Source organism: Peromyscus californicus, unplaced genomic scaffold (assembly GCF_007827085.1).
Source record: "Peromyscus californicus insignis strain IS unplaced genomic scaffold, ASM782708v3 Scaffold_11__1_contigs__length_118956290, whole genome shotgun sequence".
In the NCBI taxonomy this organism is placed as follows: domain Eukaryota; kingdom Metazoa; phylum Chordata; class Mammalia; order Rodentia; family Cricetidae; genus Peromyscus; species Peromyscus californicus.
The window spans coordinates 25847031-25862507 of NW_026294402.1; the positions used below are offsets into that span (position 1 = coordinate 25847031).

Sequence of the window (15477 nt, forward strand, 5' to 3'; positions counted from 1 at the left end):
AGGACAAGAGAACTCAAGAATGAGTTGTACAGAGTTTCTGCCTTGTGGGTTGAGAGCTATAACTGATAGGATGACAGAATCTTTCTGAACAGTGTATCCAGATTGTGATTGGAAGGCTGTCACTGCCAACATCAATAGCTTTGATTTGAATGCAAGTGAATTACACTTGAAGAAACACAGACTCTGTCTCTAATAATTACTAGACTGTAGATAGAAAACTTAAGGCCTAGATAATATATTTGCCTGTAAGTCTGTCTTTAGTTTTTGTTTTGTATGGATTGTTTGTTTGTTTGAGATAGGGCTTCATGTACCCCAGGCTGGTCACAGATTCAGTATGTAGCTGAGGATAACCTTGAAGGTCTGATCCTGTTGCCTCCACTTCTGAGTGCTGGGATTACAAGTGTGTATCACCACACCCATTTTATGTTCAGTGCCATAGTCTGTGGTAATTCAGGGTGAATTCTGACCACAGACACTAGAAAGTATATTATGCTCTGCAGGAGACCATCACTCAAGGAAAATGTAAAGTAAAAACTGAAAAGCACTTGCCTCACATGGAAAAACAGCAGTGGGTGAGAGATCCTGGGATTTATAGAGAAACAAAATAGAGTGAGGTTTTTTTTTTTTTAAGCATACTGCTTTATGTGCTATATAACCAATGGAATTGAAATATTGGCACCAGAAATATTCATGAAAGTTCTAGAATAGAATTAAGTTAGATATGTGACAGCTTATTATGTATTTGTTACTCTTATGCTAAATGCTCCAGGAAATAACCAAATGAGGAAGTCAGATCCCTGCCCTTCAAGCTGTAAGTCTTATTCTTTTGGCACTTACAAAAAGCTGTCCCAAATCAGAGGTTCAGTAAGTATGTGAACAAGTTAAATACACAAGACTAATGAGGGAAAAGAGAAGAATCAGCATCAAGTGAGGTTAAGATCAATACTGAGGTCAGATTCTAGATGAACTCTGGAAGTTAGCGAGGGATATAGACTCAGTACTGCAGACCAAGTCGTAATGGAACTGATGAGAAGAGTGGCCAGCACACAAACGTGGCAGGAGCTAAGACTGATTAAAAATCAGGAAAGAAGGGCTTTTTAAAAGAGCCAGCAGTTGATTTCAAAGTCAAGCTGATTGATTGGGATAGATGCTAGACTATTAGCTGCTTACATCGAGAAAGATTTATTCACTCACAACAAACAAACGGGTCTACATTCTAGGCTGTATAATTCTGTTTTGGTTTCTTTGAAAGGAAAATGGTCTAATAAGAATGAACATGAGGACAGTAGAATTGAAAACTACAATAATATGGAAATAATAGTCATAGAGTATTTAAGTATTTTGTCTGTTTTGTTTTTCTGCTGAGAATCAAACCCAGGGCATACATATGATATACAAGCATTCTGCTCCTGAGCTGTGTTTGCAGGCCATAGACACAGCTCAGGCTGACCTGGAACTTGTGATTCCCCCCAACTCATCCCTTTCAGCAATTGCTTCATCCTTGCACCACCACAACTGGCTTAACCAGTTTCAAGTCCATGTACCTTACATAGATGAATCTAGTCTGTGAAACTGGACAAACTTATATTTACCACTAGAGATCCAAGGTCCATAAGAAATGATCATTTGTGATCATTTGGGGATGGATTGCAGATGGACAAATGTCTTGCCTTTAAAAAAAAATGGTTAAAGGTTATGGCTCTGGCTTCTATCTCTGTAAGTTTCTGAAGCATGTTATGAAATACATGTTTTCTCAACACCCAGGAAAGGAAACAGTAAGTCCAAGAGAGTGGGATGGATTTTGTAAGCACATGTCCTGCCTGGTTATGGTAGCTTCTTTGAGAGGATTATGAAAGGAAATAGTGATGGTAACGTATGTCTGGATTTCAACAGGTGTTTGTTATGATATGCCTATAGATAAAGGTGGACATTCTTGACCAGAATCAATTAGCACTTTAAAGTGATTTGTGGCTAGTTCAAGTGGTTTTTGCATACACACACACACACACACACACACACACACACACACACACACACACGCACGCACGCACACACACGCACACACGCACACGCACATACACACATGGGTAGAGGGGAGAGAGGAATAACTGATGCTATCCTGGGAAGCTATTTCTGGTGATGGAGCATTGGTCCTCTTCTTCCCCTCTTCAGTGTTTTTCATCTGTAATTTTGGAGCAACCCAATCTTAGAGAAAATGAATATTCAAGAAGATTTGAAAGGTTGACATTATTATCTCAGACAACAAAATAGAATTTGTATGACATACATAGAAGCTGAAATTTAGATTTTCTTTTTTTCCTTTTGGTTCTTTGAAACGGGGTCTCTCTGTATGGTCCAGATTGGCCTGGGACTTCAAATCCTCCTCCTTCTATATACCTGGCTTGGGGATTGCAGGCATGTGTTATCATGCCTGACTACTGCATATTTGTATTGCACAAATCCAGGTTTAACTCCAGGCTGCTAATTTTAGTGTACATATGTGGACTTAGAGTGTTAGTTGACTGCAAAGGCAGTGTCAGTTAGTGCTTTTGGTGTATGCCCCCAAGCCAGCATAGTCATAGACTATCAGCTGACTGACAGCATTGAGATCAAAGAAGACTCTGTTCCCTACACATAGCAGGTCAGGACCTCCAGGCATGTTTGGTTCTGGGTACTCTTCATTAAGAAAGGAATCATGAAGCAGCACAGATCTGGAGGATGGAGTCAGAGTGAGAAATAGTCCACTTCTCTCCATCATTCAACAAATCCAGAGGACAGACAGAGCCAGGGTGAGAAAGAAGTAGTCCACTTCTCTCCATCATTCAAGACATCCTTAGGTGGCTGATGGGTGCCCAGCTTTGAGGCTAGAAGAGTCAAGTCTATTTAACTTACAGAAGAGATGTCAGAGAAGAATAATTACTGAATTAAAATTGTACTGTATCATCTTTAGAGATAGACTCACCTTAATACCTATTAACTCAGAGGGTAGAACTAAAACAAGGGACTAGAATTCACAAAGAGACAATATTTAAAAAGCTCTTCTAATATACTAAAATTATACTTTTAATTAAGCTTCCCTATGGTCACATTGCTAATGAATGGCAGAAGTAAAATAAAAGCCTATTTCTAGACTCAATAGACAAGCCCTTGTTTATGTCTTGAACTTATGGAGCAGTGTTCTGCTTCGAAAGGAGGTTGGATAGGATACATTCCCTTCCAGTTCTTAAGTTGTTTGTTCCTGTAAGCCACTTGAAAAGGCTTCTCATTGGTTCTCAGCATTTACATGTATGGAATTGGTGAGATTGAGAAAGGTCACCTCTACAGTTCAACAGAGGGTTTTTAGAAGTTCCTTACTTAAGACCCTTGAATATTTAATGCATATTACCATATCATCTATGATTTATAGATTTCTAGTTAAAAAGAAAATAGTGACTGTTCGGGCCTGGAGAGATAGCTCCAGGGTTAAGAGCATTTGCTGCTCTTCTGAAGTCCTGGGTTCAATTCCCAACCTACATGATGATAACTCCAATCCTAGGGAATCTAACATTCTCTTCTGGTCTCTGCAGGTACCAGGCACACATGTGGTGTACAGACATACATGGAGGGAATATACCTATACACATAAAATAAGTTTAAATATATATATATATATATATATATATATATATATATATATATATACTGCCTGTAATTCTCAAAGAATTATTACAAATATATTTTCTAAAACCATTGCCTGTTTGCCCTAGATATAAAAGTAAGGAACCAGATTCTTAAGTTGTAGTGTTAAGGAGGGTTAGGTCTTCTTTTGATGGACATGTCTTAGAGATGTGGACCCATGATCTAAGCCATGAAAGCAAAAGTCACAGAAGGCACGTACATACTCAGTAAGCCATTTCAGACTTCACAGTAAATGCACGGAGGAGGAAGCAGGGGCTCCTCGCCCTCAGAGTTCATTTCCTCCTCATTCTTCTCCATAGAGGACAGGAAAGAATAGTGATCTAAATGCACAGTCAGAGGGCAGCAATGTTGAACTTTCTCAGACACAGCCGAGGAACTTGGGTCTGGCGGGCTATCAGACTGAGAAGTGTAGAATTTCTGGCTGACAGCGGAGACTGTGAATAAACACAAGAAGGGGCCATTGCAGGAAAAGAGGCTTGAGAAAGGAACCTGGGAAAGAAGCTGCTCTGTCAAGTGTGAAACCGGCAAGAGCAACTTACTGAATGGGAAAGGCCAGGGTCCACGCTGTGCCTCCCGGGGCCAGCTTCCTCTCCCGCTCTACAGATGGGTGCTACTGAGCAGTGAGCCAGTGCTCAATGTGCTAAGTATGTAATTTGCAGGGCTCCAGGAGGTGGCCGATGTTTCTAGGAAATGAAAAATGGCTTGGGCTGTCTCAGAAGTCCTCGTCCATTATACTGTATCATTGTATTAGAACTTTTCTGAAAACTTATGTCCATAGTAAGAAATAAATTTATATAGAAAAAATTTTACCGAATGCTCATATATACAGACATGCATACAGGTATGCATGCATATTTAATCTATATACACATAGGTGCATGCATGCATGAGAAACAGAAGTATCCTAAAAGGTATAATACACTTCTATATTTTCTATTCAGTTTCTACTTAGAGTTTTTAAAATGTTGATACAAATGATAACACATGTTCTCTAGTGATATCCAGCCACAAATTGAAATATACTGTGCTAAAGTGCCAAGCTTTTAAAACTCACTGTGAAAGTAGCCCGATATATTTCATCTAAAGGATCCTAAGTCTAAGGCAATGATTCTCAGCCAGAGGCATTTTATTCTCAGGGGGCATATGGCGGCATCTGGAGTACTTTTGTTTGTCATAGCTACCATCTAGTTAAGGTAGACGGTCAGAGATATTGGCTGAACACTTCCTAATACCCAGAATAGCCCCTCACAGTGAAGAATTAGCAGTCAAACCATCAGGAAGTATATGGCCAAAAACCTTGCTTCAAGGATCCTAAGGTGAGTCACCACTTTTAATCTACTCTAGGTCTATTTCAAATAGTAGAAAATGTCCATAAACAGAAGAACGAGTCATTCAAGGTTAGCTTTAACCAGATCATCTTTTTTCTCTTTTTTTTTTTTTTTTTTTTTGAACTGTATTTGATATCTTATGGTAAGGTTGGAGCATCTTCTTGGGCTATGAGGTACAGCCCAGTAGGTAATTAAGAGATCTGTTATTTTATTCCATTCAGAATGCACTGAGAATGTTTGTTAGAGTATTATTAATACACATATTTTCTATTTCACACCTTTGCAGTCATTTCTTTTAAGTCATCTAATCCAGGACCCTCCCTCACTTAGTCTACAGCTCTCTTAGACAAGAAGTGAGTGGGGAATTCAGCTATCTCCATTAGACACGATCTCTAGTGTCTTCTCCCCTCCCTCCTGAGATTTGATTCGGCTGTTTTGATGGGAAGTGACCTTCTACTAACCTTGAAGTGCTGTCCTAAGCCCTGGTATTAAACTGTCTCCGTTTTAGCCCCTGTTCCATTTCTCTATCTGTAGCTATTTCAGACCAGGTTCTTCTGAACATGGAGTAACATACACTGTCTGTGACAGCGAGCCCTAATTCTCACATCCTCTCCTTCCATAGCTGGCAAAGCTGCCAAAGCCCCTCCAATGTCCCAGATGTCCCAGGACAGTCTATTGTTTATCCTTCTTTCTTATTGTTGCTTTGTTTTATTTTGGGTTTTGGTCATGTTATTTGCTATTTTGGAGTCTTCCATTCAAAGATGCTTGACAGACTAAGCTTGTGAGTGGGGGTTGGGGATTGGAGGGATAAAGGTAGAGTGACAGAAAAAAGCCCTCTCTAAATCAAATATCAGACCTGGAATGGTGATGGGAAATAAAACCAGTGCTGCTGGAGGCTATTCTTTACCGTTTATTTCAGTGTGTTTACTTCATACGTCTTGTGTTACATAAACAATGGTATTTGTGTTAGTAAATGATGCAGCAGAAGTTACTTCTGATAACTAGACAGAGAGATGTGTGTGTTTATAGCTACCTTGGTTTTAGATTTAGGTTAACCAGAGGGTAAGTGAGCTGGGTATAGTGATACACTCCCATAATCCCAGCATCAGAAGGTGAAGGTAGGAAGATGACAGTCAAGGCCAGTCTGGATTACATGAGGCTAGAAACCTACTGCAGTACATCAGTTCCATCCCTTTACTTTAAGGGAGCTGTAGCAATACAGATCTCTTTTTAACCTTTCCATTGCTGTGTTGAGAATAGGACAGGGCTGGAAAGATAGCCCAACAGTCAAGAGGACTTGATGCTCTTACAGAGGACCGAGGTAGACGGCTCACAACCTCCTAATTCTAACTCCCAGCAGAGCTAAAGTCCACTTCTGGCTTCCCTGGGTACCCACATGCATTTACACATACACAGACACACGTGTACACATAAATAAATAATAAAATAATCTTTAGAAAACGTGAAGGAATAGGATAACATGGAATAGAGAGAGGAAAGGACCAAATGAAGAAGGGTCACAAGGTCATGCTCTCCTGATGACGCCTTCATGTTTCCCTTCCCTGTGGTAGGTAGGGTGGATTCTGAGTGAGCCCAGTAGAACTCGGGGAGTTAAAGTTTGATAAAGAAATGGAAGGCTGGAGCTGGAGAGGTGGGTCACGGGTTTGGGGCATTGGCAGCTCTTGCAGAGGACCTGGGTTCAGTTCTTAGCATCCACATGGTGGCTTATAGCCATCTACAACTACAGTCCTAGGGGATCCAACCTCCTCTTCTGGCCTCCACAGGACCTGCACACACGTGGTACACAGATATACATGGATGTAAAATACCCATATACATAAAATAAAATCTAAAAAAAAATTAATAAATGGGTTTAGAGAAAAATGACAGAATAAAAGAAAGGGAACCTGGGGATAGAGAATCTTATCTCTCTTTGTTTTCTACAATCTCCTGGTGTTTGTTTCCATCTAAACATCAAGAAAAGCAAATTATACAAAAGCCTGAGCCTACAGCTTTGAAATACCTCCTGTGTAACACTAAAGCATGTCTTGGAGACTGGATTCAAGGACAGCTTAGACACTTAAGCAGAGTAGTATTTGAAGAACATGACATTTAGGCAGGGGTAGTTATGACGGCAGTCTTTTTAGTTTGTACTTCGTTGTTTGCCCTGCTGCACTGGAGTGTTCCTTGTTCATGATGAGGTACCACCCTCCCCTCCAGTTCAGAGCAAAGGATTTGCTGACGAGGACCAGGAAGTGAGGCGGGACTGAAGAAAGCAGGACTGCAGGAAAAACTGGACAAGAGGAAAATTCTGGAAAGAACGGGGGTTTAGGGTACATGTGCCACCTGTGACCTGTGACATACACTCTAGAACCTCCTCCACCTTCCCTTTGTAGACCTGAATTCTTTTTAAATTCTGCAGTTTGCCCCAGGCTTGTTCCAGACATTCCTAGGGATGACTTTGGGGCCTTCAGTTGGCCAGCTCTGTACTTCAACTCATCCTGCCTTCCAGGGACTGTTTCATTAGCTTGGAAGTTGAGTCCTCGATGACAGGTCTGCTGCTTTGACTCCCCGTATTTAGCTTACCAACTCAGCCCCATCACCACGAGCTGAATTTGACCATTTTGGACTTTGATTCTTCTTCCCAACATTCATAGAGTTTGAAGAATCGTAATCAGACTTGTATAAGTTCATGCTTCGTGACATACTAAAAACTGTTTGCACCCTACATCTGTGCATGGGATGCTAAATTCCTGCAGAAGAGAACAAAGAGGACATCCTTGCCATAATGAAATCTGAGGTCTTGTCCTCATTGGATAAATTAATGTAGACTCAAAAGAATCCAACTCCTGTCCTCTGAGACATGCCCAGAAGATGGCTGATGTACCCAGATGCTCTCTTATATAAGGAGAGATTGTGTGGATGCTGTGGTTGCTTGGGAGAGTTTGACTGCCTCATTTCTAGCCCAGGAGACAGAAAAAGAGGCATCCTGGATTATTCTATGCATATGTGAATGAAACTGAGCTAAATCTCATCCTGGTTAATGTATCCTGTGCCAAGATTCACCAGTCTCCTCGAAGATCCGAGTCAGCAAGACTTTGCCCTTTCCCTCCATCCTAGGTGAGAAAAGCACACGTGGTTCACCTTAGTAAACGTGCAAGTGTGCATGTGGCTTTCAGTGAAGAGGGAGTCCTGGAGCCACCTTATCCCCTGCAGAGAACCTGATCGGGTCATTGCAGCCACCTCCCTCGGGTGCTGCTCTTCTATAAACAGGAACAGGAATTCTTCTTGCCACTAGATCCCTCTTGTCAGGCGGCTTAGGCTTGCTGAATGAAAAGCCCGTGAAAAGGAGATGCAGCCCTAATAATAACAGACACGATCCTGTTGGCTATTCTGGGCAAGAGCAGCTTTGTGCCGCGCTTGATCTCTATCGATGCCTGCCATTCTTGCCCTGCTGTTACCTTTGGACTTCCTATTCTTAGAATCATTTGTGAGCCCTGGGCTTGGGGGATTGCAGCCCCCAGGACTGGAATGCCCAGCTGGAGTGGAATGCAGACAGTCTGACAGAATGGAGGTTAAATAAAGTTTTTGCCTGGTCAACCCCTCTTCTCTTAGATGGATGACAAGTAATTTGGATATAAGAGCAATGACATGAGTTGTCATGTAGTGTAGTCCCAAACAACCTTCTGATATAAGTAGAAGTGGTTGATGGTCCATCCATGACCAGCGCAGCCATGCCAGTCTCCAAGGAGATACATATAAGGCGACCTCAACAGTGACTAGATGTCACTAGGAAAAGAAACAAAAGAATAGTGTTGACATGACTTCCAGGTTTTCAGCTGAGCTCTAGAATTGGTGTATCTGCTCCGTAGAGTTACTAAATCATGTTTGAAAGCATGACAAAGGGGAAAACCTTCATAATCATGAGACCAGGTGTCAGTCAACAAACATTTCTTGAGCCACAAGGTACTTTTATTTTTAAGAAGTACACGACATAGAATTCTTGTGGTACTGACAGTATGGTTAAAACATAAAGCCATAAACACGTGGGAAAGGAATTCATATTCCAGAGTATGTTAGCTCCACACGTTTGCAGCAGCACCAAGTGCCGGAGGGGGGGGGGGGCATCAGGAGGAGAGCACTTTGGCTGGGCCTCTCAAGGAGGGTTTCATGCAACAGGCAGTGAGTGTTTACATGAGGCTTTGCGGAAGCACAGAAGAGAAACTTGAAGCAGTCAGTGTGTGGGTATGGAACATCCTGAAAACAAGTCAAAGGCCTTACAGGCTCCCCGACCATAGCAGAATGACAAGGAAGGAGAGTAAGAGGTTGGGTGAAAATCACCAAAATCTTAGCTCCGGAGTAGTGTGGACTGGAGAGATGGAGACTTCGGGTGCAGCCCTGCTCCGAGATTGGGGCCTGTTCGCATTTTCTCTGCAAGTGCCTAGTATAGTATTATCACAGTTGCTTGTGTTGAAATGTGTGATATCATTTGCTGAGCTGGCTTGGTTTCCATCATGAAGGCTGGTGCTGACTCTGGCTACTTACATGAGTTGTGTTCTGTCAGTCTATTAGGATGACTATAAGAAAATATAGAAAATAGAGTGGATACCATAAAGCTTGTAAACAATGGAAATTTGCTTCTCACACTTCTCAAGACTGAGAAGTCAGGATCTAGGCATGGGTAGACTCGGTCATATGCCTACCTTTTGGTTCACAGACTTCTATCTCATTCCTATATTCTTACATGGTAAAAAGTGAAACACCTCAGAGCCCGTGCTCACTAATTCTATTTCACAATTGGAATTTCAAAATATGAGTCTGAGAGGAGAGGTAGACATCCGGCCTTGAAAATGCCTGTCTTTTCTGAGTTTTCTTCTCTCTTCTACCACAGGTGGCTGGAAGTACAGGTGTCTAATCTAACATGTCCCCAGCGCTGGGTACAGTACCTCCGGCTTCTTCGGGAATCTATCTGGCCTGGTGGAGTGTTGCCTAAGTTTCCACGGCCTGGAAGGACTCAGGCACAGAAAGCGGCTACTGAGAAGCAGGCTTTGCAGAGCTTGATGAGTATCTTGCCAGGTAATGGGACCAGGGAGATGGTGATACTGGTATTGTATATTCTTTCCTCCCATCCTGCTTTGCCACTGCTGCCTGACGTCCTTCCCCATCTCCAAAAGGGCCCTCAAGGTCCCACTTTGCCAACTGATGGGAAGATGGTCATGGCTGTGATTCTCCCATCCCTCACTCAAGTTATGGCAAGGGAGTGGAAGGATCACTTAGACCACAGATGCAGGGACAGTCCTGCAGACATGTGGGTTTAAAACTTTGGAGCAGTTCTGAAAAAGCTATTACTGCAATGGCAGATCTCAGGACCATTCCCACCATGTGACAATGTTAAGTTCTCCACTAACTCATGGTGTTTGGGGACCAGAGAAGAGCATAATGTCTCCTGTAGAGCTCACACTTGATTAATTGTGTCCTTAGTGATAGTGAAAGCACAGCCTGAGAAGGGTTTTTGCCTTCTCCTGGCTTGTTTTTCAAGGGCAGGGAAAGCCATTCGTTCCTATGGCTGTGGTAACCAGGGAAGAGTAATGAACTGGGCTCTGGATAATCCACTTGAGTTGCCTTTCTCCCAACCTAGACGGTGATCTCAAAAGTATCTTTGCACCTTTGTGGCAGGTTGCAAAGCCCTCTTGAGCTTCATTCTTAGTTACATAATCTTAAAAACTATATTTTTCATGACTTTTCTCTCTTCTATTTTCATTTGGCTGTGTAGCTTAGGGCTATACTAGAAGTAGCCAATCTGCGAGACGGCAGAAGTTCTGGGAGATACTCTTCTTTGATCCTAAGGCTGTAGTGGTAACACAACTGTCTTATTTGGTTTTCTCCTTCAGACTTTTTAGTAGAAATTCTGGGGGTGAACAAGTGCCGGCTGAGCTGGAGTCTAGTCTTGGAATCGTTCCAGCAACCCCTCATCAACAGGTAGGCTGGAGTGTGCAGTACCCAACACAGCATAGGTAAGCTATCCACTGTCCCAGGGGACAAGGTTGGTAGGTGCAGAACCCACTATTAGAATTGGTCTGCACTTGACATGTGCTGACTGGAGGATCCAATATCCAGATTCTACACACACTCAGTGAAAGCCATGCTGCCAACTTCTGAGCAGGTGGCTTTGTGGTCGTAAGCTGCTGGAGGACTAGCCACTGTATTTGGAAGAACTCAGTGCAGACCCCAGCAAGAGCTACTAAAAGTGCTCTGTTAACCTCCAGGCAAGAACAGTTCTTGTGACTAAATTTCATAAAATGCCACACTTTTTACAGCATTACATTAGCACTTCAGCATGATACTGAAGAAGTATGCTCAATGGTTTTTCTCAATATTTGTCAGTTCCTATGTCAGGAACATGCCCTGGCCTGTGTAGTGCAAGCTATGTGATATCTTTCACCACAGGTTCCCAGCCTCACGGCAAAAGTGTGATTAGTAGTAAGATCAGAAGTTGTCATTGTTTAGCAGGATATAGACAAGATAGTGAGGGTTGCATCATATCAAGGGACTGGCACCTAGACATTTCAGGAGATAGATCCCATCTCCAGGCTGGAGGCTTTGGGAAAGTGTCAGGTACCCTTACACCTACCTTCTCAAGCCTACACCAGTGTCTAGTCTCCCAACTCTCGGTCCTCAAGGACTCAGTTGATGGAGATAAGTTCACAGTGACCCATCATCAGAAACAACAGTAGCTGCAGTGGCATCACAACAGTTCCCCCAGGTTCTCCAGAGCAGTGCTGGTGTGCTGACGTAACTGCAGAGCATGTCATCTGTGCGGTCCGCTCTCCAGTCTGTGCTTGTCCGTGTTGAGCTGTAGCTTTAGTAGTGCAGTAGACATGGATCCCATGGCAGCTGCACTACAGACTGCAGCTTCTGCTAACAGCTGAGGCGTCTTCTGGTTCTCTCTAAGATGAGAGCTGCGTGAGGCAGACCCTCTTCTCAACTGGTTCTTCTCTCCATTTGTTTCAGACATTTGATTTACTGCCTTGGAGACATCATCCTAGAGTTCTTGGACCTCGGTGCCTCTGATGAGGAGCCTGCCCCAACCACCTCTGCCTCAGATTCCCCGGGCAACCTCAAGAGGATGGCTGTCTCCACCTAGCTAGGAGTTATTCACAGTCTTCAAAGAAAGCTTTTCAACCACCCAGAGACCGATTAAGATGCCTGTGCCCTCTGGAGCTAAGCTACCTTAGCTGGCCTCCATCTCAGTGGCTCAATTCTCCTGCCAGGTCTCCCTTAGTAACAGGTGACAGGGATATATTGCCCAATTGCATGCATATCTGTTTCCATAGTCTTATGGCATATGGATTGCTGCTGGTGAGGAGGTCTTGTTTGTTTGGAAAAGGAAGTTGTGAAGCAGGGGCTTCTCCTTTTCCACCTTCTCACCATCATGGTTAGCCAACAGCATGGTCCTGTGCATGCATGCACCTAATCCACAAATGCACAAGCACTGGGTAATACAGGCAAATACTATAGCCAAATCTGGGAGGATAAACCATCTCCTGAGTTCTCTTTTCCCACCTGGAAACCAAACATTCGTTCAGGATCACTCCCTCGCCCTGACTAGTTCGGCAGCAGTTCCAGAAGAGGGAAAGAAAGTATGTCTCAAGGGACTTCTTGCTCTTTGGCTATTTTGTCACACAGCCACCTTCTAGGGGATGTCAGGAACACTACTTCCTTGTGGGGGCTATACTTTTCCTATCCAGAAGGCTTCAAAGCACACTGTCAAACTTCTGGTAAATCCACCCCACCCTTCACACCCTTTCCTGCAAGAGATTACACCACAGATTTTCTTAACTCTCCTCCCAGCTCCTGCCCAAGAGCAAATGAGTTTGGATTTATAAGTTTCCCTCTATCTTAACAGAATTGCATGACAAGTTACATGTTGGGCCTCAGTATTTCCAAAGAGAAGGGAAAGTAGTTTCGTAGCTGAGGGTGTACAAAGAATAGAAGTCTGGGTAAGTGGAAATCCCTCCACAAGACAGTGGCAAGAATTGTTTACTCTGAACACATAATACAGAAAACTTGCAGGATATGAGCTTCACTGCCTGTTCCTTAAAGATTGAATTAGTCCTTAGGCCAGCAGTGAAAGCCGAAGTGCTCTGTGTCTATTGGAGAGATGGAACGACTCAGAGGAACTGTTAGAAGAAAAGAGGGTTGGAGGGACAGTCACAAGGGAAATGCTGCCACCAGGAAATGCATATGAGTAGCCAGTGTTCACACGGGACCAATGGGAGACCATAGCCACCCCCGCCTCATGAGCATCTGTGTAGCTCTAGCCCCACTTTCCCGAACTACAGGATGCACATGGATGGGGTCTTGAAGGAAGACTGGGGAGAATGGGGTGAGGCATCAAGAGCCAGCATCAAGGATTTCCAGACTCTGAAGTATGTGATGAGCACACAATTAAAGTTGTTCACAGAAAAACATTGTGAAATCACTGCTCTCCTACCCCAAGAGGCTCATAATGTACATCACTCTGTGGTGTAACTGGGAGGCTTGAGATGGCTGCTCTTGCCAAAAGGCAAGAGGTGAATGAGATGAAGTTTCATAGCCTCTTCTGGCCTTGAAGCATGACTTGGTGGTTCCAAAGTTCTTGAAGTATCCCCTTCCCTTGACCCTCAGAGGCACAGGTAACTCAACATGCTGTCCTCTGAGTGCCTCCCAGGGCATGGCTCCAGGGGACACCTGGGAACTGCTCCTGCAGTAAGGACCACTTCATTCTGTTTGGGTGGAGTAAGAAGTCCTGATTTCTGGAACTCTTCTCTCCCCACATCACTCCTCCACATGTCCATAGCCACCTATGTCACTCTGAATCTACCACCAGTCCTGGTACACATGTGCATAAACCTGTTGGAAACCCAGTGCGCCATGAGTTCCCCATGGCAATGAGGTCTAAGGGATCTTGTCATGCTTTCACCCAGAGAACGTCCTTGCATTTCATTTTATATAAGAGGACCCCACTTTTACTCCACCTGCCCCAAAAGATAAGCTATCCTCAAGAGGAAAATGATAAAGATAACCAGGGAAATCATCTGGCTTTGAAAAAGACCTGCCAAGTTTGAGTAGCATGTTCAGACCACGTGATCATCAGCATCTAGGAGAGCCCGAGTGTCAGGATGATGCTCCAGGTCGGGAAAATGAAAAGCAGGGGAGAACTTACCACGGGCTCATGGCTTCTCTTTCCTTTTTGTTTGTTTGCTCTGGATATTTTTATGATTGAGTTTACTCATTTAATTCAAAATATTAATATCTGAAATAAGACCAGCACCCTTTCTGTCTTGATTGTACATCTAGTAAAAAGATGAGGGATGGAAGGATACTGAGCTCTTTCTGTCATACTCGAAATGTGATCCTTGCCATTATTTATTGAAGTTCAAGAAAGCTGTATTTAATTGTATAATATTATATCAGCTGTAATAGCCCACAATTTTTGTTTTCAAGATTCTGGATTAAGTTTCATAGAACCTAAAAGGAAAACACACTCCTAAATGTGAGCATAGGAACATGTACAAATTTAATATTAACAGAAGTTACCCTGACTTCCATTTTGAAGTTTCCAACATACAACATGATTTTTTTTGTTATAAGGGTGCCATGGAGCTCTGCCTATAAACACTGTTGTACACCACATCTCTAAAAGATTTCCGTCATGCATAACTATAATTTTATACTCAGTAAAAAGTAATCTGTCCTGTCCCCTGCAGGGTCATGGTGATGGATTGGATGGTCACCATTCCACTTTCTGTACATGTGAATCACACTACAAGTGAGTGGAGTTGTGAAGTGTGTGCCCTATGACTGGTTTATTTCACTTAGCATTATATTTTCTGCTTCATCTATGTTGCAGCATGTGAAAAAGTTCTGTTTGGGGGATATACCACATGTTATTCATCTGTTCGTCCAGTGATGGACATTTAGGCTGCTTTCATTTCTTGGTTATTGTGAATACAATGGAAAATGGCAGTATAAGTATTTCTGTGGAACCTGCATTCAATACTTTTAGATATAAGTACCCAAAAGTAAGATTGCTAGATTATATAATCGTTGTGTTTTAATTTTTGATTAAAATTACTATTCTGTGTAACAGCTACATTTCTACCAACAGTGCATAGAGGTTCCAATTTTTGATGTGCGTGCACTCACACATTTAATAATGCCTCCCTCACACATGTGGGATGCTGCCTAGCTATGATTTTGATTTGTATCACCCAGACCTTGATTCGTGCTTCACCTTACTCAGCCCATTCATTTCTTCCTTTGCTCTCAGCACCTAACAGTTCTTGGGTCCTAGATGGGGTGACAGTGTATAAACATAGTTCTGGCTGTATGAGTTAGGATGTTCTGGACAGGAATTAAGTTGCCAGGAACATTGTATTTTCTTCCATAAAGCCAGTGCATAAGTAAATTGAGTCTCAGGGGTTCATTG

At 42.9% G+C, this 15477-nt stretch overlaps 1 protein-coding gene across 1 annotated transcript in view; it reads left to right on the forward strand.

The window, feature by feature from the left end:
- The window catches only part of Snx19 (sorting nexin 19), a 56664-nt gene extending 41509 nt beyond the window's left edge, over positions 1–15155 (forward strand). The window contains exons 9-11 of the mRNA XM_052755608.1: positions 9898–10082; positions 10898–10985; positions 12018–15155. Coding sequence (XP_052611568.1) covers positions 9898–10082; positions 10898–10985; positions 12018–12150 — 406 coding nt within the window. The 3' untranslated portion in view covers positions 12151–15155. The remainder of the gene's footprint in view (positions 1–9897; positions 10083–10897; positions 10986–12017) is intronic.
- Positions 15156–15477: the final 322 nt, after the last annotated feature.